The following is a 24,435-nucleotide window of genomic DNA, read 5'->3' as shown; positions in this document are numbered from 1 at the left end:
GTAGTGAATTAAATATAGGCAGCTTTTTGTAGACTCTTTATTTAGCCTCTTGATGTCGAAGATGAGGAGAAGGAGTATGAGACAGAAGAGACAATCAAGGAACATGAGTGTGTCTGCAAGTACCTGTCATAAGTTTCAAAGTTTCATTCAGTTGCTTTGTGATGATTACATCATATTGTGCACACTTGTTTCACTTCAGTCCAGGTGGGTGCTGTTCGTGCTGTGCTAATGAATCTGATCAAACTTTTTATATAACAGACAATAGTGACCCACCAATACTTGGTAGGGGGAATGCTCCACCTTAAACCATATCAGATGAGTCCATGGAATGGATGTGACAGCACCTGCTGTTGGCTTAGAAAAAGTATTTAAAAGCCTGTTTTGGGGGGAATTGGCTTATAGGTATAGATATATGCATTGTAAGGGGTCAAGATGGACAGCAGGAGTTAAATGGATTTCTAAAGAACTTGGGAGATACACACACAGCTTCTCATGGCCCTGGAAGTAGACGGGCTGCCTGGCACAACAAAGCCAGTGGATGGACACAGCCTGAGAATGAAGGGGGCATGCCATACCACGAAATCACAGCCTTCAAGGTAGACACTGTGTCTAACACAACAAGGACACATAGTCTAGGAAACAGCCCGGGCACGAAAGGGAGCATGTACCATACTGTCCCATAACACCAGCAACAAGGCCCTAGAGCAGAACGGGGCCTGAGTCCCAGTTTTGGGGGAACAGACCAAATTAGGAGAAGGCTACCAGAGAGACAACGAACCAGAGATAGCCACAGATGAAGAGTCATCAAGGGGAAAGGATAATACAAAAGCAGAGATTTAAGATTAACAAAGGATCCACAATCCCAGAAGCCAAAACCCCTGCACCGATCTCCTTGACAGCTGGCAGACTTTGTGGCCGCAGCAGGGGCCACCATCCTGGCAGCTGTCACCCTGTTGTGCCTTAACACCTGCAGGGTCACCTATGTCACAAGTTTTGCTTGTCTGCAGCTTGAGGTACAGTTTCCGCCAAACCCCTGCAACCTATCTCCTTGAAACTTGGCAGGCTTTGTGACCTTAGCAGGGGCTGGCATGCCTGCAGTTTTGACCCCGCTGTAGCTTAACACATGACATGAGTTATACTGTCAAGAATTTGGGGTGCAGTTTCCCTGAACCCCCTTGCATTTACCTCCTTAAAACTTGGCAGGCTTTGTGGCCTCAGCAGGGACTAGCAGGCCTGCAGTTTTGACCTCACTGTGGCTTAACACATACACGTGACAAAAGTTTCGCTTTCAAGAATTCGGGTGCAGTTTCTCCGAACCCCCTGCATCTATCTCCTTTAAACTTGGCAGACTTCATGCCCTCAGAGGGGGCTACAAGTCCTGCAAGTTCCATCCAAATCAGGCCAGAAATGACAAGGTTATAGGCTGTTTCTACCTTCCCCATTATAGCCTATATACGAAACATCGAAACAGTGTCGAAACAGCAAAACTGTTTCGAGGGAACAGAATGGGCCAGCTGCTTCGACTTGAAACAACACTCAAAATGCAGCACTGTTCTGTCAAAATGTCGAAACGCAAGTCAAAACGGAACAGTGCTGTTTCGCACAGCCCTAATAGACACTTTGTGTGATGTACTTCTCTAGAGTTAGGTTGCAGACTGGCATTTCCCCCCTGGATCTGGTCCTCATGAGCAGTGCCCAGCTGGCAGCCACAGCCTGAACACTGCAGAGGTGACACTGGTGTGAGCTTGCTGCTCATGTCTCAGCCCAGACTTGGGGACCATCCTGAAGAGGGCCTTCCCGCAAGAGCTGCCTGTAAGAGGATCTGGTCTTGGAGCCAGTCTGCCTTTGGCTAAGAGGACTAGACATGACATGCTCTCTGTCTGCCCGGTCCAGGTGAGTCTCCCTTGCAGCAGCCACATGCAGGGCATAGACCAGGGGCCCTTTGAGACGCCTGCCTGCCCGCTTCTCCTCTCCTTATCTTGGTCCAGTTCCCCTCATGCACAGCAGAGGCAGGATGTGGGGTGCACAAGGGCAGGGAGAACAAGGGGTTGCGGGTTGCCACGGGAAGACTTCCTGTATCTTCAGCCTGCAGCACCAGGTGAGCTCTGAGCACATGAGGGTGCAAGCAGGGTAGGCAGAGGGGGTTTCTATGTAGCTGTTCAGTGGTTTAGGGCAGGGGGCAGCTTGGGATGTAGGTCCAAGAAGCACATAGTCCTACCCTGAGAGGAGATCCCACCTCCATGCAGGTTAGGGAGAAGGCAGTGTGTGCGGATGTGTGTGTGTGGGGAGGGAAATGTTTAAAATCCTGCCAATAATACATTTAACAATGGAGACAAGCAACAAGATGAAGCTGCCACTCTCCCAAGATACAGGCACAACTCACAGCGCTTGAAACCCCAAAGCTCCGGCTGCTATTAGAGCCATATAGATGCCCAGTTATTGACAGGTTTTTAAATATAGAATCCACCTGGCCTAGTTTCTGGTTTCTATATTGAGAAAGGAGGCCATGTGACTGCACTTCAGCGCGGCATCTTTGAATCCAGGTCACAGCATTTATCCTGCCTGCCGAGTGCGGTGTTCTCAGAGCAGGGCTGGAGGGACATTTTGCAACAGAAACTATAGTCCTCTCCTTAGTTGGGGAGGGGGCTGGGGTTCCTTTGGATCCTACAGATGTGTGAGCTAGATTGGAAATAATTTCTGAGAAAACAGGCCCAGCTGCTTTGGACGTATATGAATGCCAGATCCCGCACATTTGAGTTACTTAATCCAGTTTTACTATCCCTATTGAATTCCCAGAGTTACTCGTGCATAAATATAAATGGGAGCACAGTGTTTATAATCCTCAGATGTGCTCATTCCTGGCTGAGAGCCTAAATTCAGGTACTGTTTGTGTCTGTTGCCACAATAAATGTAGCACCTGATTCTGTAAGCAATCTCTTAATTCAGCCTCCTGACTGAGATGCTAGCTCCTCTATCAGAAAGGTCCAGGCTAGCTTTCTGTTGCAAACCTGATTTTAAATATACCTGGAGGCTGTGGACTTAAAGGGTGCCTATAGACAAGCAGTGAGGCTGCTCTGAGACGCTGAAATGACAGCGTGTCGGAGCAGGCTCGATTAGTCGAGTCTGCGGGAGTGTGGTAATTACCACAGTCCTGCAGAATCCAGTGTCTTGTGTATCAGCGTTCCCATGCTTAAAAATGGCGGTGGGGGCATTTTAACTAAAGCTCATCAAACAAGCTTTAGCTAAAGAGACCCTGCTGCCATTCTTAAGCGTGGGGGTGCTGATGTATGAGATGCTCTGGGCATGTTAATTAGAGCGGCTCTTGGAGCAGCTCTAATTAAAGTCTCTTGCCTTCCCTCCTCCCTCCACCCCGCGCCCAATCCTGGAGCATATGTATAAGTTTCTGAAGACTCTTGGATTCCTGCTAAAATATCTTTGTCTCCCCGTGCCATATGCAGGCCTTGCAGAAAGGATGACAAGGACAGAGACACTGTTGTCTTTATCATTCCATATGCACTCCAGTTTGGGGGTTTTGAATTTGAGTTGAAGGATGAATTTTAAGGCTTTTCAACTTTTGAGACATCTACAGCATTCTCTCCTGGATTCATTTCTCTCCGTCTTGTATTCACTCCAAACTAACTGGCGGATACCTACAACTTTGCAAGGCAAAACTCTGTTAATCAGGTACAAATAAACAAGGGTACTTCTCAGACTGTTGACTTTTCACAGCCATCTCTCTTAGACATCTCATTGTGTTTTGAAATACTGGGAATGAAGTCCATTATTCTGACTCTTTTTTCCTCTTTGTGCAATGCCGTGGTTCTGTTTATAGGTCGTCCTAGACTTCACTTCCCCAACACTGCCATAGGCCTCCCTGGGGGCATCGCATGTTGCTTTGTGATCTGGTTGGATGACTCAGCAGAAACAAGGCAGCAGTAATCAGATTTTTATAACGGCCAATACAGCAAAATATATATAAAGCGCATAATAAACCTTCCCCAACTTTCACCACCTGGGTGTGGATCTTTGCCTTCTTGCAGACATCACCACAACAGCTACCTGTGTAATGCCTTCCTTGAGCACCCAGTCGTGGATATTAGAGTTGCCTGGGAGCTGGCATTGCCCTGCAGGCTTCTTTGGACATGTGCATGAAGGTATCCAGGAAGTGCAAGGCGACAATAAAGGGTTGCTCTAAGATGCCCCTGGATCTGCACATATCCTTTAGAATTGCATGATCAAGACTGCTGCTGAGGCAAAAGCTTTAAATGGTGACTCAAGGGGATGGCTTAAGTTTGTACTAAGTGGCAGACCTGCTTCAGACTAGTAGCTCAGGATGTGTGGAAGTATTTAGGCAATCTGTGCCATGTAGACATGCAGATGTCTTCCATGTTCCTTCAAGCACATGCAGTTTTTCTAGATCAAAGAGCTGACATTGCTGTGCACAAGGTAGGGCTGCTGTGTGGGATCTGGATTTTGCTGCCTTTGCATCCACAGTGGGAAGGACTCAGGGAATATCAAGTCTCCCCAGTTTCTCCCACCACTGCATTAGGGGGCAGTTCCTCATTTGTGGTAATCCCAGTTTGTACAAGTGGAGTTTTGTGCTGCGTCTGTGCCATGGTCTGTAATTCTCATATTCTCAGGGCTCTTTAGCTTAAATGTGTGCTCTCTTTTGCATTCTGTACTGTACAAGATGGTAATCTGTGGGCACAAGTGAGGACTTTAAAAGGATACCTGTAAAGAAATAAAACTGTTCTGTTAGCATCCAAAAAAAGCTAGACCCGGACTGCTTTGTAATCAATGTGTTCAAAGTCTGAACCTTTTCGTGTTTGCTCCCCACTTTCATCTCATCCTCCTTTGAATGTTGGCTTACACTCTCACGTGGTACCAGGTAGGGGCAGCCCCACAATCTCAAGTGGAAGAATGAGCTTTATTTTTTTTTGTCCCTGAAACACTTGAAAAGCAGTATGAAAGCAGGCTTAAAGGGTCCCTGATAGATCAACTACACTTTGCTGCCTAATATGACCTTTCAATGAAGGTCAAATGAAGTGGCTTTGGAGATGCTCTAAAGATGTCACTGAAGAGAGAGCTTCCGTAGTCAATGTGGTGTTTAGTAGTTTTCATTCTATAACCCATCGGGGGTGAGCAAGTACGGTATTGTTCTGATTACAAGTCTTTTCCTTTCCCTTCCACAGTGAACCGTCATAATTGCTTTCAACATATACATGGGGTCAACTTACACTCTGAAAAATATTTGAGAAACAGAGGGATATCATAGTGTTAAAGGATATTCTACTAATCCTACTCCTTTGCTAGGTTTGTGTCAGCACCATGCTGTGTGGCTGCTGGGACAGCTCTTGCATCAGAGCAGGAAAGAGCAGGTGATCAGAACAGAGCTAGGCATATGATTTACAGAAATAAATGTGTCAGAGGCAATCGGTATGGAGGGAGAGGAGCGGCCGGGAGTAAATGTAGACAGGAAATTGGAAGGTTGTGCCTGCCTGTGTGAGCAGGGGCATGGACTTGTTGCCCCCAGAAGCTCCTTTTAGTTCTGTGTTTTGAAAAAGAAATCCTCAGCATCATGTTAAATGGAGTATCAGCCTGCGATTGCTATAGAGGGAAATCCAGACATCTTATCTTCAATGGAAATATTCCCCTACGTATTTTTTTCAAAGTGCTTTCCTCATCTTTTGGTTAGAAATCTCCACTGTGATGAACCACTGACATGCCGTTGAGAAGAGAAGTTCTGGGGAGCTCAGGTGCAGCATGTCAGTTATACAGAGTTGAAAGCCCTTGCCGTGACTGGGTACACTTCAAAGAAGAGTTGTAACCAGGCCACACTTAGTTGCCAGCTGTGTTTTTGCTTCCTTTCCCATCAGTGCTAATTGTAAAGCAAGTATGCAAACAAGGACTTCCTTCTGAACTTCTTGCTTCACTCTGACTAATCTAGAGGCCTTTCTGATACTCTTGCCACACTGACTGCTAAATCACTTGGCAGTCACGTCCTCAGCGCACTTGGACCTCACAGGGTTCGAGTGAATGGCGTAGGGGCTTGTCTGCGTAACAAATTGCACCAGTCATACCTCCTAATGGAGACAACTTAAACCAACGATGCAGTGCTTCATTTCCTCGGACGAAATAAGCCTGTAAAAACACCCCTTTTCTGGGGTAGGCTACTTCTACATTCTTCTAACATATAAACATTAAAAAAGCCCCCTCACATCCTAAGCAGCATCACTATACTGGTAAAAGTTCTTAGTGGAAGCTAGGCCTAAGAGTGCTGCTCTCCGCAGAAATAGCTCTGTAATCAGCAGTAACAGGCCACGCAGCAAGGACAGATGCATGACAGTTAGATGTGGTGGTTGATAAAAGATAAGCAGATCTTACAGTTTGCCCAGGATAGCAGCAGCTCTTACACTTAATTCTGATTTTGCTCATTTATGCAAACTTGCTGATGCTTCCCATCACGGAGAAACCCAGAGGTGCTCTGCTTGCATCAGTTCTTTAAAGCACAGCACAGCACCTTTCCCCACCTTGGACATTTTGCTGTTTACAAAGGCTTGGTAGTTGTGTGAGGTTACTGATACTGAAGTCAGGGAGCTGGTTATTACATCCTTACTTGGGATCAAAGCTGAGGAGCCTCGCCAGGTGGTGGTCCCGAAGATAATGATACACAAGATGCTGAGGGTGGGTCTGCTCTCACTTACAAAGGAAAAGGAAAGAATTCATACAGTGCCACTATTTTACGATATGCAAATAGGGGCAGGTTCTCTGTGGAAGGGCTCAGTAGCTTTCCCTTCAAATGCCTTGGTAGAAACCAAACAACTGAGGAAAGCAGTCCTAAAGGAATTAAAACCAGGTGTCACTGTGGGCTGGCATGTGGTTGGTCAGGCGTCCATTACAAATGCAACACGGACCTATTCCGATAAACTGATTGATGTTAACAGGAAAATCAGTAGAATTATGCACAAAGCTCCCAGGAACTAGAATACAGCAACCAGGTGTATTTTGGGTAGTGCATGTAGAGTAGAACTGGACCATTCATATCTGGTGGTTCACAGCCTGCAGCAGGTTGCTGAATTAAGGAGCTGCTTTTGCTTCCGAAGGTGCCTCTTTCCACCTGGAGCTTGACAGATGTCTTGTTCAGATGTTTGCTGTAGCTATGAGTCTCCCCCTGTATTATTTCACAAAGCATCATCCTTGTGGGGGTGTTGCAGTGTAGTAACTGCATCTAGGGGTAATGTTTCAGCAAAAAACATTTGCACTAAGCACCCAAGTTGAGGTTATTCCTCTCGTTCACACTTGCTGTAAGGCATTTTCTCTTCCCTGCCTCTTCACTAGTGATGAGAAGATGGTTTGGAGGCTGGTGGCATGCTCTGACAGCTTGCTTAGGAGAAGCTGCTGGACCCTGTTTCGTTGCTGAATATTGACAATTTGCTTGGTGGGTGCAGAACACATGGCAGATGTGTTCAAAGAGTCAAAGCTCTTTACCGCAGAACTGCTGAATATGTGCCCACATTTCTGGATCTGGTGACTTTGGCTTTGCCTATCGGAAGTTGGTTTAAACTTGATGTTGCCTACCTGCTGTTTCTCTGCACGGGTCCAGAGAACAAAGCCAAACACATTCACGTGAGCCTTCATGTGTTGATCATGTCATAGTGCTTACTGCTTAACACTGGGCAAAACAGAGATTGAGGGACTCCCCAGTTCCCTTGAGAGACTGCATTTAATACCTTCTTCATGTTTCTATATTCAAAGCCCTGGCCAGTGATAGCCATCACGGCAAAGCATTTGCTGTAGACATGGCTGTTCTGCTTTGCTCAAACTATCAAAATGACTGGCAACTCTGAATGACACTGGTTTCAATTTCAGCTAGTGATCAGAATTGGCTGAGCATGCTCATCTTGCACCCAACAGTAGGCAAGGTGGCTCAACCTTCACACAACATCTTATTGTCAGTGTGTGGCTCTTGAACTCACTGACTGACATGTGACAGGGATCAGGAAGAGTAGCCCATCTCCCATGGGGCAGTGCAGATCACTGCCAAAAAGCCAGGGTGGCTGCTTGCATTTTCTGTCTATTTTAGTTAGTGTCTGAGAACCTGTGTCCACCATGCAGGGAGTGTCAGGAACTCATTTCTCATAGCACAACTTCCTGCAGAGCATTTGTTGCTAAGCATATGCAGGAACCAGCACTGAGTGGCTTGTTATGTCCCAGAGAAAATGGGCGCAGATGTAGGAAGGTAATAGTCAGCTGGGGAACACCCACCTGTGCATGGCTGACCTAACTCCTGCATTCCTGCTCCACAGCCTTTGCTACATGTCTGCTCCCTGTGAGCCTTGTACTTTGAATGAAGTACTTCTGTACAGGCACTTTCCTAAGCATTGCATTTCATTCCACAGTTTTGAATGATGTAAACGTTGGTCACTGTTACACTTGATCCATTGCTCTTGGGAGGCTGAAGAGTTAGAAATCTATTTGATCAGAGGGGGCAGAATGTATCTGCTTGATAGAAGGCATATCAGATATTCAAATGATGTTAGCCAAAGCCTTGAAACACATTATAAAATTACAACCAGTCTCCTTTTACAATGAAAACAAGGCGAGCTCTCTTAATGTTTTCTCATACTTGACATTCTTGAATCCTCGTGCTGGTTCGGTTGGCTTCTGAGCCATTCCTTCTCCCGGGCTAATGTTACAACCATGCAGTTTTCAGACTTCATGGTGCCCAACACCTGTCTGGGAATGTACTTCAGTGGTTTGTGTTCTCCTTGAAACAGCTTCCATAATACTGTTTGGGGCACCACACAACACTCATTCAGTGTCCCAATGAAGCAGGAAGCAAGGCCTCAGCTGTTCTTCCTCCGCTCCCCACCAAATAACATACAGGAAAGTGGGTTCACAATCAAATATTTCCATCTACCAATTCCTGCTGATATCTGAATCATTTCCTGTCAAACATTAGCAGCCAAGGTGCAAGCAATGCCATCAGCTTATAGTCAGAGCTGCCGAGTGACTCAGTAAAAATCAGCTCCCTTTGAGTCTTTGCAGAACAAATCTTGCTTGGTTCAAGCACTCCAGAAATTTAGAGCGTCCTTGAACTAATACTGACAATCCTGTTTACCTGAGAAATTGGGAGTATGTAAAATGTTTAGTAAAACACCTTGATATCAGCACTGGACAGTTAGGCAAGCCTTGCATTATAAGAGAAGAACCACTGGGTCTAGAATTGAGACATGCTCAAATTGTTCAGGTTCCTTTGGTGAAAAAACCCGTAAGATGTATTGAGCAAGTAAATTGAACCCAGCTTGACTGCAGTAAAATAACTAAAGCCAAAGGCCAGAGATTAGAGTTTGAAAAAACCAAACAAAATTAAACCATTTTTTCCTGAGCTGTTTTGCTACATTTAGCAAATGTCCAGAAATTCATAATCACAAAATGGGCCAAGGAATACAGTGTCCAGTTTTGAGCTGCACAGTTTAAGAAAGATGTGGACAGATTGGAAAAGCTCCAGCAGAGAGCAGCATCAACTTATTAGAAGCCTGGGAAGCATGACTTATGAGGAAAGGCTGAAGAGCTAGGATTATTTACCAGTAGTCTGGAGAAGATAAAACTGAGGGGGGATTTAATAACAGTCTTCAAAGACCTGAAGGACAATTATAGAGGGGATGGAGCTGGACTGTTCTCTGTGGTCATAGGGGAAAGGACTGGGAGAAATGGCCTCAAGCTATAACAGAGCAATTTAGTTTGGAGATTAGGAGGAACTTTCTGACTACAAATGCTGGAATAGGCTACCTAGACAAACTGGAATCTCCATGCCTGGAAATGTTTAAGAGCAGGTTAGACTGATGCTTGGCTGGGATGGGTTACTCGGGGATGATGAGGGGGCTGGACTAGATGACTTCGGGAGGTCCCTTCCAATCCTGCTTTCCTATGAACCTAAGTGATGAATTGCATTTCACAGAGTGATCAATGCAACTGAATCTAGGACATTTCTTTCTTCTGTAAGTGGCTGCTGATTGGGAGCCTCAGCAGTCCCTGCCTTGCATGGTGCAAAAGAAATGAAAGGTACAGCTTTCATGGTGGGAATTAGTGGCACTATCATTTCTGCCTTGGAGGCAAGGCAAAGCTGTCAGAAGCCAAGGAGTAGCGTGGGGGAGGGGCGTGAGAGGCTTTACTCAGTGGGCACATCTACACATGCAGTTAATGCAAAGCAATCCACTTCAGTACATATTGTGCTGGAGTTCATTGCTCCCAGGTGCTGCATTTATACAAGTGCCTAAGACCACAGTATGTTGAGCTGGACTGGAGCAGCCCTGGTTTGCAGGGAATCCGGGGGGTCAGCCCACCAGCCTAGGGCTGCTCCAACCCATGCTGTGGAGGGGTTGGCTGGGGCACGAGGGTGCTTCAGTGCAGGGCTAACCAGCAGGCAGCCCCTGCAATGAAGCACCCTTGTGCCCCAGCCAGCCCTGACAGTGTCTACATGTGCATTGCTGTGCAGCAAATAACACTGTTGTAGGATAGTACTTGTATTTACAAGTGCTAATATATGGCGGCATTTATTAGCTTACTGCAGCCTAATAGGACCACCATGTACAAATGTGGAGACTTTACTGTGGAGTTAATTAGGCAGCTCCATAGTAAACATATCATGTAGATGTGCCCCAGGAGGCCCAAGATGCATGGACTGACCCCAGCGTTCCCCACTCCCCTCCTCAGGCTGTTCTGCAGCCTTTGACATCCCTTTCTTCACAACTAGGAAACGCCCATTTGGTAAACCTTACCAAATTGCCACTATTAATATTCCAGGTGGGAGGAGTGCAGGGGTTGGGAGGTTTGGAAATCAAACCCTGTTGCCTTCCCCGCCCCAGTGAATGTCTGCGTACAGCTCCTATGCTGATTCAGCTGCACTGGGGTTAGCTGTGCTGTTTCCTGTTGTAGAAGCTGCCTATTCCAGGGGCTATTTTTAGCACCAGATCAGTAAAGCTTGTTCAGAGCAGGTGGCTGTAACAGCTGCTGGAGCCAGAAGGCTGTCTACATTACAGCATCCAGTGCTGTGTCCACACTAGCAAAATAACTTACAGGCTCAGAACTGGCCCATACATTTTTTTGAGCTCTCTGTTCCGTATTGGCATGAGAAAGGCAGCTTCCCTAGAATAGCCCTGGGGGTAGGGCACTTGCAAACCCCAGGGTCTAGTCCTGGGTCTGCCATTCTTCCACAGGCCAGTGCTCTGCCTACCAGGCTACTGGGTTTCCCAGTGGGTTTCTCTGCAGCTCTCCTCTTGGGACTGTCCCACTCTGTCTAATTTATATTTACTGTCTCAAAGACTTGAAGCTGGGTCTCCCACTGTCCAGGCAAGAGCTGTCACCACAGGGCTCCTGAATTTCTCTCTCTTTCTCTGTATAAATTATGTACCTGTTGGATCACGAAGTCAAACAGCCTCAACAAAAGGGAAGGAGAGAGAGTGAACAAGCATTCCCCCCAAGCCCAAAAAAACATTTCTCAACAACTCTTTCATCAGAGCTGCTGTGTGTCTGTGAACAGTTTCGGTTTCTACAACTTTGATTTCCAGCATTTTCCAACAATGGAAAAAATCCATGGCCAGCTCTTGGCAGGAAGGTTAGAGGCACCAGAAGACAACCTTGAGTAGCCCAGAGCTTCATTTAGTGAACCCCTCACCCATCCTGGCCTGGCACTGGTGGCCATTAAATATGCTTGCCAATGCAGGCCTCCTTGCTGCATAATGTCCTCTGACAAAGGGATACCATTCCCATTTAATGTGACTTTTCCACGTTGCGGCTGACACAGTTAGCTTTAAGCTGCTGTCCATCAGGCAGCTTGAGGTTAGAGGCAACCGTGAGAGGGCTTGTGCCCTGATTGAAGACAACCTTGTGACAGTAGCACTGGGAGAGGCACTGCATTCGTCCTTCATTTCCCCAACCGTGAGAGGGCTTGTGCCCTGATCACCCATCCTGTGCCTGCCAGAGGCCAAGGGGAACCTCCATTCAGGAATCTGTTTGGAAGAAACATCAAGGCAGCCTTTCAGCCAACTCCTTAGGCATAAAGAAAGTAACCAGGGTTGTCAGCACCTGCAATTCCCATTGTGCATTGTCAGGGAAGCCGTAACAAACACCGAGCAAGGAAATGCAGTGGTTAATATGAAGTATCTCCATAAAAAGCTTTAAGAGGAGTTTGATCCACTGGCTCTTGTTGGATTTTTTTTTAATCCACAGTTGCAGAGTCAGACCTTTGGGGTGCTTTAACTCCAGGCTTTGCACTTATGTTCTGCTAACACTTACTGCTGTAACTTGCTTCTGTAATACAGGGATGTGCTAATATGTACAGCTCTATCTTTGCTGACCAGTCACCCGTCCTTCCTGTACATCAACAGAGGAGCTGAGCACCTGGCTGCAGTTCCCAGGCCAGCCTGTTGAACTGCATCACTCTTAAATCTGCCATTATTTACTACGCCGCTGTAGCTTGTGCTGTTACTGTAACAGCTGCATGTGGCATGCACGGCCTAGAATTGGATGCTGCCTAAGGGCAGCTTAAACATAAGCTGTCAGGCAAAACTGAAATACCTCAAAAACTCATCCTTAACATGGGAACCACCCACTCTGGAAGCCTGGCTGTTGTCTGGGCAAATAGAGCTGGTAGAGTTACAGCAGTGCTGACTTTGACTGAGGTGCTTTATGGCTCTTGTTCCTGCTCTTCTGTTTCATGGGATCCCAGGTGTGTGAGATGCAAAGCACCTCAGCACAGGATTGTTCCCCCTAGGAAGTCAGCTACTTTGTTTAGTGTCTTTCTAGGGGAGCAGTGACAATGGATGGAAAGAATGAAGCCCCTCTCCATCAATCAGTTCAGCTCCTTCAGTGGTGCCTCACTGGCTGCAGAGCAGGCAAAGCTCACCTGGCATGTTTTTCACATTGTAGGCATAACATCCCAATTGGCCTGCATGCCAACCTCTCTGAGGGCTCCCCAGTCTGTGAAGTGCTCAAGAAGAACTCCTCTCTGCTCAACGAGGACGGGTTCTTCCACGGAAAGATGGGGTTCCGGATGGCTCTAGGAAAAGGCCTCCTGAAGATGTCGGAGGTAAGAGAAAAAGGAATTGGAGCTACCCACCATTTTCTTGGGCATCACACTCCCTGGAATTGTTTTTTGCCTTTTCGTTCATGTCACACACAATAATTTATTCCAGGTCTCAGGTCAGGCTGAGCCTCAAGCCAAACAAAGTCCATATTGTGGACTAATGGCTTGTAGTTGAGCAGAAGCGTGGCAGGTAGAGGTGCGCTGATAAAGATTTTTTGGGCCAATATCACTGGCTGACTATTAACAAGGCATATTGACTGATACTGATCCAATTGTCGATATGCAAGCCCAGCAGCTTGGAGAGCAGTGTCCAGCTGGTAAGTCTGTTGGGGAGGAATGGGCAGGGGGAGGGAAGGGGTGTGGGGGGCACAGATCAAGTCCATCATGGTGAGGGAGGGATTGGGGCTGGGGTAGGGGCAGGCACTGCCCAGCCAGGGTGGGGTGGGGTGTGGGACAGAGCCACAGGTGGCTCATCCAGGGGGCACAGGGAGAAGGGAGTCAGATCCCGCCGCTGCTCACAGTCCCAGGGGAAGCATAGGAGTGTGTGCCCCTTGGATCTGTGTGCAGGGCAGAGGGGAGGACAGTGGCATTGGGGGGCAGATTGATGCCCCTGTGGTGAGGGAGGGAGTGGGGCTGGGGTAGGAGCAGGCCCTGCACAGCCAGGGTGAGGCGGGGCATGGAACAGGGCTGTAAGCGGCTCACCTGGGGGGCCGGGGCATGGGGGTGCGAGTCCCACTGTTGCACGCACCCCTGGGGGAGGCACGGGGGCTGTGTGCTCCCTAGATCTGTGTGTGGGTGGGGTGCTGCTGCAGTCTGGGGTCAGGTGATGCAGGGCTTTTCCAGGTCAGGGAGTTGGGCCATGGCTGTGCTCGGGGTGGACAGCAGCAGTACTGGCAGGGTCAGGGGAGGCTATGGCAAATTTTTGGGGTGACTGTTGTTTCCCCCCCCCAATGCTGCTATCGCCCTCCCTGAGCGCAGCCCTGGCCCAGCCCCCCACCAGGAAGAGCTCAGTGCAGCTCCAGTGCAGGGGCCTTGATTTGCCCCCTCCCATGCCCCTTCCCTCCTCCTGCCCTTTCTCCTCAACAGACTTTCCAGATGGATGCTGGTCTCCAACTGCTCAGCTGCATTCCTGGCCCTGCACATGCTGTGGCTGTGTGCATTCACGTGGCATTTATCGGCAACATTATCGGCCGCAAAAAACCTATTACTGATAAAGTCAGTTTTCCTTTTATTGGTGCTGATACAATATGGACCAATGTATCAGTGCATCACCAGTGGCAGGCATTCTGAGCTGTATCCCTAGTTCTGCCACTGGCGTCCTGCATGACCTTGGGCAAATCATTTCCCCTCTCCTTGTCTCAGTTTCCCCATAGTTGATAAGTTATAATCACTTCCCTTGGGATGGGGAGGATTTGTAAGAATTAACTTCTGCAGGTATCTGGAGATCATTCTAGGCAAATGCTGAAGAGGTCCATATTGGGATTCATTAGGCTTTGCTTTCATTTACTTGATGAGAAACACTGCATCTGATAGATGTCAGTGTGAACCTTCAAAGTATTTTAAACAGTGGGAGTTGGTGGCTGAGTACCCAAGCTTATCATCCGATCCAGGCACGATTTTGGTAGCAAGTGAAAGAACCTGTTATCTCTAATCCAGCCCTCAGTGATCATTTTGGATCACAGAATTGCTACACAGAAGATGTACCCAGCTATGCTCAGCAAGAGGCACTAGATTGTATTTATTAAGCCATTGCTGTGCCTTGGTCATGATGTATGTGGAAAGGGAGGGTGGGGTCACTGCCAAAAGCAACATCCTTGTATGACGTTTAGGAAAGGCTACAGGAACAATATTTGAGAAGAGGCTGCAGAGTGAGCCTGAAGATAAAGTTGGTTTTGGAGACTTCTGTCAGGACCGTAGCCTAGAGGTGCACCATTACATCTGTCTATATTGTATTGGCACCAATAAAAGGAAAATTGACATACTTGGCAATCAGCTTTTCTTGACTGATGTGACCAGTAATGTTGCTGATAAATGCCATGTGCATGTCTACAGCTATAGCATACGTGTGCCCAGGAATGCAGCCCAGCAGTGAGGAGAGCAGTGTCCAGCCACTAAGTCTGTGGGGGGGGAAGGGGTGGTGCGGGAGGCAGATTGAGGCCCCTGTGGTGAGGGAGAGAGTGGGGCAGAGGCAGGGGCAGGTGTTGCTCAGCTAGGGTGGGATGCAGGATGGAACTGCAGCTTGTTTGGGGGGCATGGTGGGGTTGGGGGGGGGTCCACCACTGCACGCAGCCCTGGGGGAGGCATGGGGTGCACATGTTTCCCTGATCTGTGCACAGGGTGAGGGTGGGCTGGTCGCTGCAGGCTGGGGCCAGAGGCTCTTCCTGGGGGTGGGGGGTGAACCTGGCTGCGCTTTGTGCTTGGGGCAGGTGGGGCAGGTTGGGTGGTGGCTGCGCTAGGAGGAGTGGCTACAGTGAATTTTGGGGTGGCTGTAGCCCCCCCACTCCCAGTGCCATTGCCACCACCCACCCCAACTTGCCTGACCCAAGCACAGCCGTGGTCCAACCTCACCCTCCACACCCCTGCTGGGTAGAGCCAGGCACAGCCTTTGTTCCCAGCCTGCGGTGAGCAGCCCACCCTTGCCCTGTGAACAGATCCAGGGGGCACAAGCCCCCCATGCCTCTCCCATGGGTGTGTGCAGTGGTGGGAGCCATCCCCATGCCCCCTGGATGAGCCATGGCTCTGTCCCATGCCCTGCCCTGGCTGGGCAGCCCCTACCCCAGCCCCACTCCCTCCCTCACCATGGGGGCCTTGATCTGCCCCCCCGACCTTTCCCACAGTGGATTTACCAGCCAGACACTGTTCTCCATGCTGCTGGGCTGCATATCGTCAATCGGATTGGTATTGACTGATATGGCTGGTCAACAATTGACCGTTGGTATTGGCCAAAAAAATCTTTATCGGCGCACCCCTACCATGGCCCTGTCACATGAAGAGGTGCATAGACAGAAATGAAGGTTGCTCCCACCTTACAAGGGCTGCCTTCAGGATCTGGATGCCCATTTCCCATTCTTTTTTAGTGGATCTGCATATCCCAAACCCCAAGGCATCTTTGATAATATCAGTCTCCATTTATAGTTCCAGACCCACTTCCATCCTAATCCCAGGAAGCTAATGGGAGCTGAGGACCCTCAGTTGATTGTAGGACAGAGTGTAGGGTTAGGAGCATGCCTTCAGTGGCAGTTGAGGGAACCTCCCAGAACTAGGTCTTGTATGAGCAATACAAGACAAGGGTCTCCCAGACGGACCTCTTACCAGAGCTGTCCTGTTCTTTCTGATGTACTGACTGCTCTCTCTTTCTGCCCCCACTCCCATCTCCTTCACGTAGGTGAAACAGGAGCTAATGGCACAGCTTGACCTGTTCCGTGAACTGACGGGTCACATACCACACCACATGGATGGACACCAGCATGTCCATGTTCTTCCAGGTAGGATGGTGCCCATGCTCCTCTCAGCCCCAACAGATCACAGATAATTCTGCTCTGAGTAAAGACACCCCCTTCCCCCCCCCAGCTCAAAGCTTTGTGAATGAAAAGCTACACAAAGCTGTTTGGTCCAGTAATACAGCATCAGATGTTTCCAACCCGCCCAATGGGAAATTATCCTTCCTGTGCCAGAATCAGCGGCTGTTGATTCAGCATTTTCCAGTGTCTGATTCCTAGAATGAGACATACCCTTGCTTGGGCTGCAATGTGAATTGTTAGTCTCCCCCTGCTCTTCCCTGCCTGAGCTGCAGGGGAAGTTCAGGCATCTGATTGACCATGTTGAAACTGGTGGGGTCTCAGTGGTATGAGGGTAGGTTTTTTCCTTTTTTAAAAAAGTTTTATAAAAATGGGGCATTTGTTTCACCCACATTAATAGCATTGGGCATCTAGGATGACTGTGCTCAGTGGTGTCATGTGTAGAGGAGTCCCTTCAAGCTTTTAGCTGGATCTTTATAGGTGTGTCTAATTTCCATTTGGGTATTTGAAAATCCCATTCCTCCACTATTTCCAGTGTCTCTGTAGAGACCTCATTTTGTGGGTTATGTGGGAGTTTAGATTAGATGACCAAAATGGTCCCTTTTCAGCCTTAAATCCCTTGCATCAGTTAGACTCAAGCCATAGGTCATTCTGCAGCTTCCTGCAGCAGCTTTTCTACAGTCAAGTCACAGGGATGGTATTCAGCACACATTTTCTCCATTTGGCCCACAGAGGAGTAAATGTGAAAAAGGGGTATGGGTAGATGAGATGCTGTAACCTCTGTCCCAGACACACACATCTTCCACGCTCTGTCAAAGCCAGGCCATGGGAGGTCAGGGGTCCATGAAGCAGAAGTATAGAAGGAGGTGGGAAGATATTTTCTGCTGTGTATTTCCCAGATAGGCCAGTGTAATAGAAATTAATAATGCAGCTTGAAGCAGGGTGGGGGTGGTCCCCTTCCTACAGAACGACCACAGACCTGCCTAATAATGCCTGCTTCTAACTGGACACCACCATTAATGTCAGATTTCATTAGAATAGGAAGAGCTTACCAAGTTATGTTTAAAAAAGATGTCACCATGCCCCTCTTTCTCTCACCCTTGCATGGCCAATATGACTGGAGGCAGGTTATCTACTGCTAGAGTTCAGCAGACAGTAAGCGTCAATCCGTTGGAAGTGCTAACGCCAGAGCTCAGCATGCAGATACTCCCATGTGCTCACATGCACTTCCGACGCTTTGGTCTGACCTGTTCCTCCACCCTGGGCTGGTTACTGCAAGTGAGCAGGAAATGGAAGACAGCAGCTGAGGTTTCCATGCCTGCCAGTTTCCCATAGCAACAGTAATGGATCAGCTGTATCTCACTGAATGACACACATGGGCCCACCTGGCAAGGGGCCACAGAGCTGCTATTTCTAGGGTGTGGAATTCAGAGCCCAGCCTTGGGCCTCCCAGCAAGGCAGAGAGTCATAAGGCCAGGCAGGGGTCATCTTTCATCCAGGCCAGCAGAGATTGCAGGAGAGCGCGTGCTGCATTCTGGACAAATCAACTCCCTGCAGCTTCAGCATGCCTCAGTGGGGTGGACACCTTTTTAAAGCAAATAGGTGGGACTGATATGGAAAAGTGCAGCAAGGGTCAGCTTGTGCCAGTGAGGCCATGGAGTATGTGAGGAACAACATCATGAGCTGCATCCGACACAAAGAACCTCTGCAGTGGAGCCTGTGCAAGATCACAGGAAATCTGGTGAAGTTTTTTAACTAAACCACTCCTGACAACACCCCTGCCTTCCACGTCCCTGGCACTTTCCCTCCCTGTCTCAGTGGGGAAGTAATTGACAAATGGGGTCATTGAAGCAGAGGTGTGACGTGGCTTGGCCAATGTCACACAGTTGGGCAGTGGTAGACCCCAAGCTTCTGGGCCTGGACTTGCTTCATCAAGACCACAGCAACCCCCTGACCTATTGTGTTTGGGGATTTCTTTTTAAAACAGTGTATGGAATCTGCTGGCTTGGTGAGCTACAAAAACACACCATGCTTTGAGCAACCCTAGAGGCTCAGCTCTGAGTATTAGTCTCTTAGCCCTTGGTCCAGAAGGCCTTAGCTGAGCCACGGACACGTGATTTTTTTTCTCGAGAGGCAGTGACTTCTACAGACTTTGAGGGAGTAGTAGATCAGGTTCCCTGCACACCACATCTTGATGGAAGGGGCTGTAGAATGAAATTCTTGGGACTCCCTCACGCATGAGGAAAGCAGGTTCAGGGGAAAAAGAGGCCACAGGGGATGGTATTTTTGAGTGGGAAGGAAAAGATCCCTACAGGTTACTTACTTAAAGGAGAACCAGTCCCCTAGTCACCATATTTCTAATGGCAGATGCTCTCTCTGATTTTTCATGTAGAGGTCAGACACGTGTTCGCTCAGGTATTAGAAGAATACGGCATCAAGTACACACGCGTGCCGATAGAACCGGGCCTTCACAGCTGTGACTGGATAGAGCCACCACTGATGGATTTTTATCTGGGAGTAGAACAGGATTCCTTTAACACGGTCAATGTGTTTACAAGGCATGGAATAAGGTAAGGCAGATGCACCCCTCCCCTACAAACTGGTTCCTGATTGTGTTTTTCCAAAGAGATTCAGGATGGCTACTGCACCAGTAGTTTTAGTTTGTAGTTTTGTTTGAAAAGGGGTGGCAGTTCTCATCTGAAAGTTTGCTCCTTTTAGAGCACCAGAGTCTGTTTCTTAGAGGGCTTTTATAATGAAGTTGCATTGGTTTCTTGCATTTAGCACAGCACAGGATGCTGGATTCTTTACCAATATGAAGGTTTTAGGTAGATGATTTACGTTACAGAAATAATCCTTTTACTTATTGAAGGATTCCAGAAAGGCTCTATCACTTGAGAGACTTGTTAAAAGACAAGTCTGCATTGTTACTAGAGGAAGAAGATGATAAGTTTGCACATCAAAGCAAATGATAGTGAACTAATCAGACAATCGGACTAGCATCCTATCTCTGGCAATTAATACCAGGCCCTTCAGAGACAAGGGCATCCTCCTCACCCTAATAAAGCACTTAAATATGCAGTGTTTTTCCAAGAAGAAATGTTTCCTTTTTGACCCTTGCAGGCAATCTTCATACACTGAGACACATGAACTTTTATCATTCTTAAAGTCTGTTTGAATTTGTATCCTGTGGGGTTTTTTTTTACTAATTTACCGCATCTTGGACACCAGTTTTGTTGAAAACTCTTCCCTCCAAGCTGCATTTTGTCATCACCAAAGCAAAGCAGAAATTTGCAGATTGTACTGGAGCAATCTACCCCTCAAACAGAGGACTAGGGAGGTGGGGAAATCACTTCGGGGTTTACCCAGAAAGTATCCTAAAATAAATCTCTCTCATAATAGACATCAAATTGAGATTAAAGGGAAAGCTCAAGAGGGAGAATCCCTGCCCTCCTCCATTCTCCTTCCACTACATTGCAGAAGAAGACAGCTGGCATTTTGCTACCTCCGGAGGAGATTTTTGCTTACATTTTTAATCTTCTCTGGATTCAGGGGCACAGGCAGAACCAGAGGCACTGGTTTACTTCCTGAGGACACCATCTTGAATGCAGCATTAGCTTGTCACTGCTGACTTACAGCCTCCACAGTACCGCATGGTGGTGGCATGCAGCACTGTAGCCTCCCACTGAGATCAGTGGGAAACTGCATTACCTCCACTGCCTCTTTTTTTCCTCAGCTGCCCAGAGAAGGGTGAATGGGGCAAATGGTTATAGAACAAATGCACACAGCAGAAAACAGTTACAGAGAATTGGATGGAGACTGAGTAGCTGAAGCCAAACCAGAGGTTTGTGAAGTAGGACCGGCTCTTCACAGCAGAGCTCCCTTAGTGCAGGTCTGCTCTGGACATGACTTGATAACTGAAGAGATTCTGTTTGTGGGGAAGTAACACTGCATTGTCAATTTAATCTGCTCCCAGTTAAACACACATTGATTATTTCTGTCCTGCAAATGCTTTGGTTCTTCCCTGCTTCTACACCATCAGCAGGAAAAGAGACGCTGTGCAACAAGGGCCCTGCTCTGTCATACACAAGTGTTGTTCCACTTCTGCCCTCACTTACATCTGTCTCACCCCCTGGTTTACACAGGGACACTTCATGGGAGAATTTGGCCTTGCTTTTGGAACTTAGCAAGCAATTCTACTGAAGATGTATGAGAAGGAATGGGCTCTAGCTCACTCCCTTTGCTGTGTTGGCTTTTCAACAGCAAAAGCCAGTTGTTCTGTCCTTTGGGGAAGCAATTCTGACTCCCTATTAGGTTAAGGAATGGCAAATTTCTGTGCCAAGAGACATGATCAAAAGGATGCTTATAGGGAAGCAGTTCTATTTCTGGGAAAGTTTCCATTTTACATAATCACTTTTTGGAGTAAAACCATTAGCAGTAACATCAATCTTAGTAATAACTATCACCCGTTTTGTTGATTGATTCAGTTTTAATATATTTTTACTGAAAGTTCTATTATTTTGATATATGAGATACCATAGAGGTTCCCAAATTATCTTCATTCCTCCTTCCCCAATTATTAAGTGGGTCTGTAGCCTATGGTTCCTAACCTACAGTTGTACCATACCACATTTATACGTTCAAAATTCAAAGCAGTGGTACGGAAGTTGACTTAATCAGGACTGTCTGCAGGACTGCAAACTGCTGCGCTAAATAATGTTACTCGTGGCTGTTAATAAAATACATCAAAGAAATTATCCCATTCAGTGTAGAGCTTTAGTTTTGATGAAATGTTTATTTCAAAGTTTATAATCAAAGAGAGAATTCGAGATAAAGACTGCATTTTTTAATGTCTAATACTACAGCTGAGTTTTATGAAACATTTCAGTCCTGATCCTGGGACATTGTGACACCTTCCTGAGTTCTGTTTATTTGCACTAACTTTTGTATTTTTTCCCTTGCAGATGGCCTGACATTTACATTGGTTTGAGTACCATGGGCAAGAACATGTCTATCAATAACATTCAGAGTGCCATCAATACTGTCCTAACAGCTTTCACTGCCAAGAAAAGCCCATCTGCTGACGCCAAGCCATTTTCACATCAAGATGAACAAAGCAGAACAGTAACAATTGAGCTGATGGTACATCCAGGGTACCCCAGCATCCCTCCTGTTGGAGGTTGTGGAGAAGGACCAGATGATTTTTCACAGTCATGGGAACGCTTGCACGAACTCCAGACTTTAATGAATCCTGAGTTACAAAGCTATTACAAAACAAGAAACATTGAGCTTTGTGCATTTAAAGATCTTTAAGCAAATGAGAACATACAGATACGTTTGTACTTTGCAGACCTGTAGCTGACAGTGTATTAGGAAGCTAGGCTAGTTAACTCCGTTTGTGTGTACCACCCTTGAAGGATGATGGGGGCTGCAAATGGACTGGCTGCAACATAATTCAGTGAGATCAGGAATGCCTGTACTTTCCAAAGCACCTTCTAGCAATATCACAGAGTAGATATCTCTGTCAGCTTTTCAAGCTGCTGCAGCCAGTTTGAAAGCAGTGGATTTCTTTTGTGCACCCAGTTCATTCTATACCAAGATTTGACCTGGAAACCAAATTTCTGCAGCTATTGTGACAAATAGCACAAGCACCATGTCTACACTTCCTGAAAGATTCAGTGAACAAACAGGGATTGGTTACAATAAACAAGCCTGGAAAGCAAAAACCTGTGCATGACACTGCTGGCCTGAAGTAAAGGCCTGGTAACTTTGACAATTCCAGTTTGTAAAGTACTTACATATATACAGATTGCCCCATTCTCTCTTCTCATAGCATCTGATGAAGTAGGTTGTTGCCTATGAAAGCTCATGTATCTCTGAACCAGATAGTTTCTGATTTTAGACTGACAGGGCTAAGCACCTTTCTGCATTCTCCTTTCATTCTTTTACTGACACTGCCCAACCCTTTCCAATGCCTTACATGATTAGAGAAAAGCTTTTTTTCAGACTATTTCTTCCATCAGAGTAAGTAGATTGTTTTTTTAGATTACTGACACCCTCACTTGTACCAAATATAGGTAGAGTTACTGTTGCTTCTATTTAAGTTGTCTCTTGGCATTAAGCCTTCAAAAGTAACTTCATGTAAAGTTATCCAATGCTATCCCTGAACAGCAACTGTTGACTCATCTGCTGTTTCACAGTACTTGTTCTCTGCAGCAGTCCCCATTAAGTTTTCATGAGCAATTTGCCAGGATGTCCACTTGTCAAACAGAAGGGGAGTCTGAGGTTTAGAGAAGGGACAAGTAAAAAACAAAATGAAGGAAAAATGTGTGACAGCTATACAGGCATTTGAATTTCAACAGCATGTACTACAGTCAAAGTTGCTTAGGGATTTTAAAAAATGTAACAAACTACTGGTCTGTGACTTTCTGAACAATTCTTCTTTACATTTTAGATGTTCTATGGTTAGTTTCTGACAGAGTTAAATAGTTTAATTCTAGCCTGTTTTACTCAATTGTTCTATGACTTATCAAAAAATGCACTACTTTCAAGTCTGACCATCTTCTTTCCTTTGTAATTACTCAAACATTCCAACCAGGCTTTGATGTATCAGGAAATTTTAACCATTTGGAAAATAATCTGTAGAAAAAACAAAGTTTACAAGTGTTTGCTCAGACTATGGCTGCACACATTTGGCTCTGAAAAGGCAAACTTTGGCTTCTGCTAACGCACTGGAAACGTCTAATAACTATGGAAAAATACAGAATACTAACTTTTATATATTAAGCAAGTCTCAGATCATTTCACAATATTTTTGCCAATGCTCTGCCAATTCCACAGGTGTACAGTTTTCTGCCCAATTCTAATTACAGTCTCGAATACAGCAAGGATGTCCATAACGGTTGACACAAATTAACAAAAGGAACTAATTTGTAGACTATGAGTTCTCAAACTTAACTTTATGGTAAAAGACTAGGCTTTCCTTTGGACAGTAAAGTTTACAGGGTGTTCATTGCATTAAAGCTGCATAAAAGAATAAGATTGGAGGACTGCAGCTGTCAATAAGTGCAGGCCAGGTGGTAAAGCACTGTTAGAAGTTTGAGCACCACCTAGGGGTGGTGATATTTTTCATATGCAGTAACATCCCTGAAGGCAATGCAGATTATCTAAGACTGTATCTCCAGTTTTATATAATGTGAGCTTGTTTTGCTAAATATTGCTTTTTTCCTGTTTAAATGATCACTTATTCAAAGCTGTGAAGTTGCTTGATCACAATTATCAAGACTTCCATTACTTTTTCCACGTATTGTACTTTTATCTGTGTTCGTTTTCTGCTTCCTTCACACAATGACTGAGCACTGGGAAGTCTGTGTGACTGCGGCCTTACAGTAATTCAGTTTTAAACTGTGAACACTAGTATCCATATCTTTTTAATAAACAGGACAAAGCCAGGCTTTTAAAACCAAATGAGAGTTTAAAGCAGAGGTGGGTAAAATACTGCCCATGGGCTGGATCCAGCCTGTCAGTTGAATTTATCCAACCTGCAGGTAGGCAGCACAGGTGGCAGCACTGTCCAAGCCCAGAGCAAGCCACACTCAAGCCTCCACCTCTGCAGCAGCTCTGGCTCTAGCCTCTGCTGGTACTACAGGGGATACTGGGCAGAAGCAGCCTGTCTGCCTAGCACCAAAGGCCAGAGCTAGAGCTACCACCCACTAGCAGATGCAGGGGCTCAAGCATGGTTTGCCCAGGGCCTGCCCCATGGTGCCATTTGGGTGTGTGGGACTGCTTCTGTCCAGCATCCCTTATGGTGGCTGGGAGAAGCAGTCTGGCTCC

At 46.7% G+C, this 24,435-nt stretch overlaps 1 protein-coding gene across 1 annotated transcript; it reads left to right on the top strand.

Moving 5' to 3' along the window:
• The first annotated feature begins 1,617 nt into the window (after positions 1–1,617).
• On the top strand, positions 1,618–23,380 carry YDJC (YdjC chitooligosaccharide deacetylase homolog). The gene is made up of 6 exons (XM_090061933.1): positions 1,618–1,893; positions 3,459–3,684; positions 12,931–13,090; positions 16,473–16,572; positions 18,998–19,175; positions 21,567–23,380. Exons 2-6 carry the CDS (start codon positions 3,551–3,553, stop codon positions 21,913–21,915), a joined length of 921 nt encoding a protein of 306 aa, XP_089918059.1. The 5' UTR covers positions 1,618–1,893; positions 3,459–3,550; the 3' UTR covers positions 21,916–23,380.
• Positions 23,381–24,435: the final 1,055 nt, after the last annotated feature.

Source organism: Crocodylus siamensis, chromosome 9 (assembly GCF_052110815.1).
Source record: "Crocodylus siamensis isolate JL-2025a chromosome 9, ASM5211081v1, whole genome shotgun sequence".
NCBI classification, from domain to species: Eukaryota; Metazoa; Chordata; order Crocodylia; family Crocodylidae; genus Crocodylus; species Crocodylus siamensis.
The sequence above is the reverse complement of the archived record's forward strand: the minus strand, read 5'-3'. Positions and strand labels throughout refer to the sequence as shown.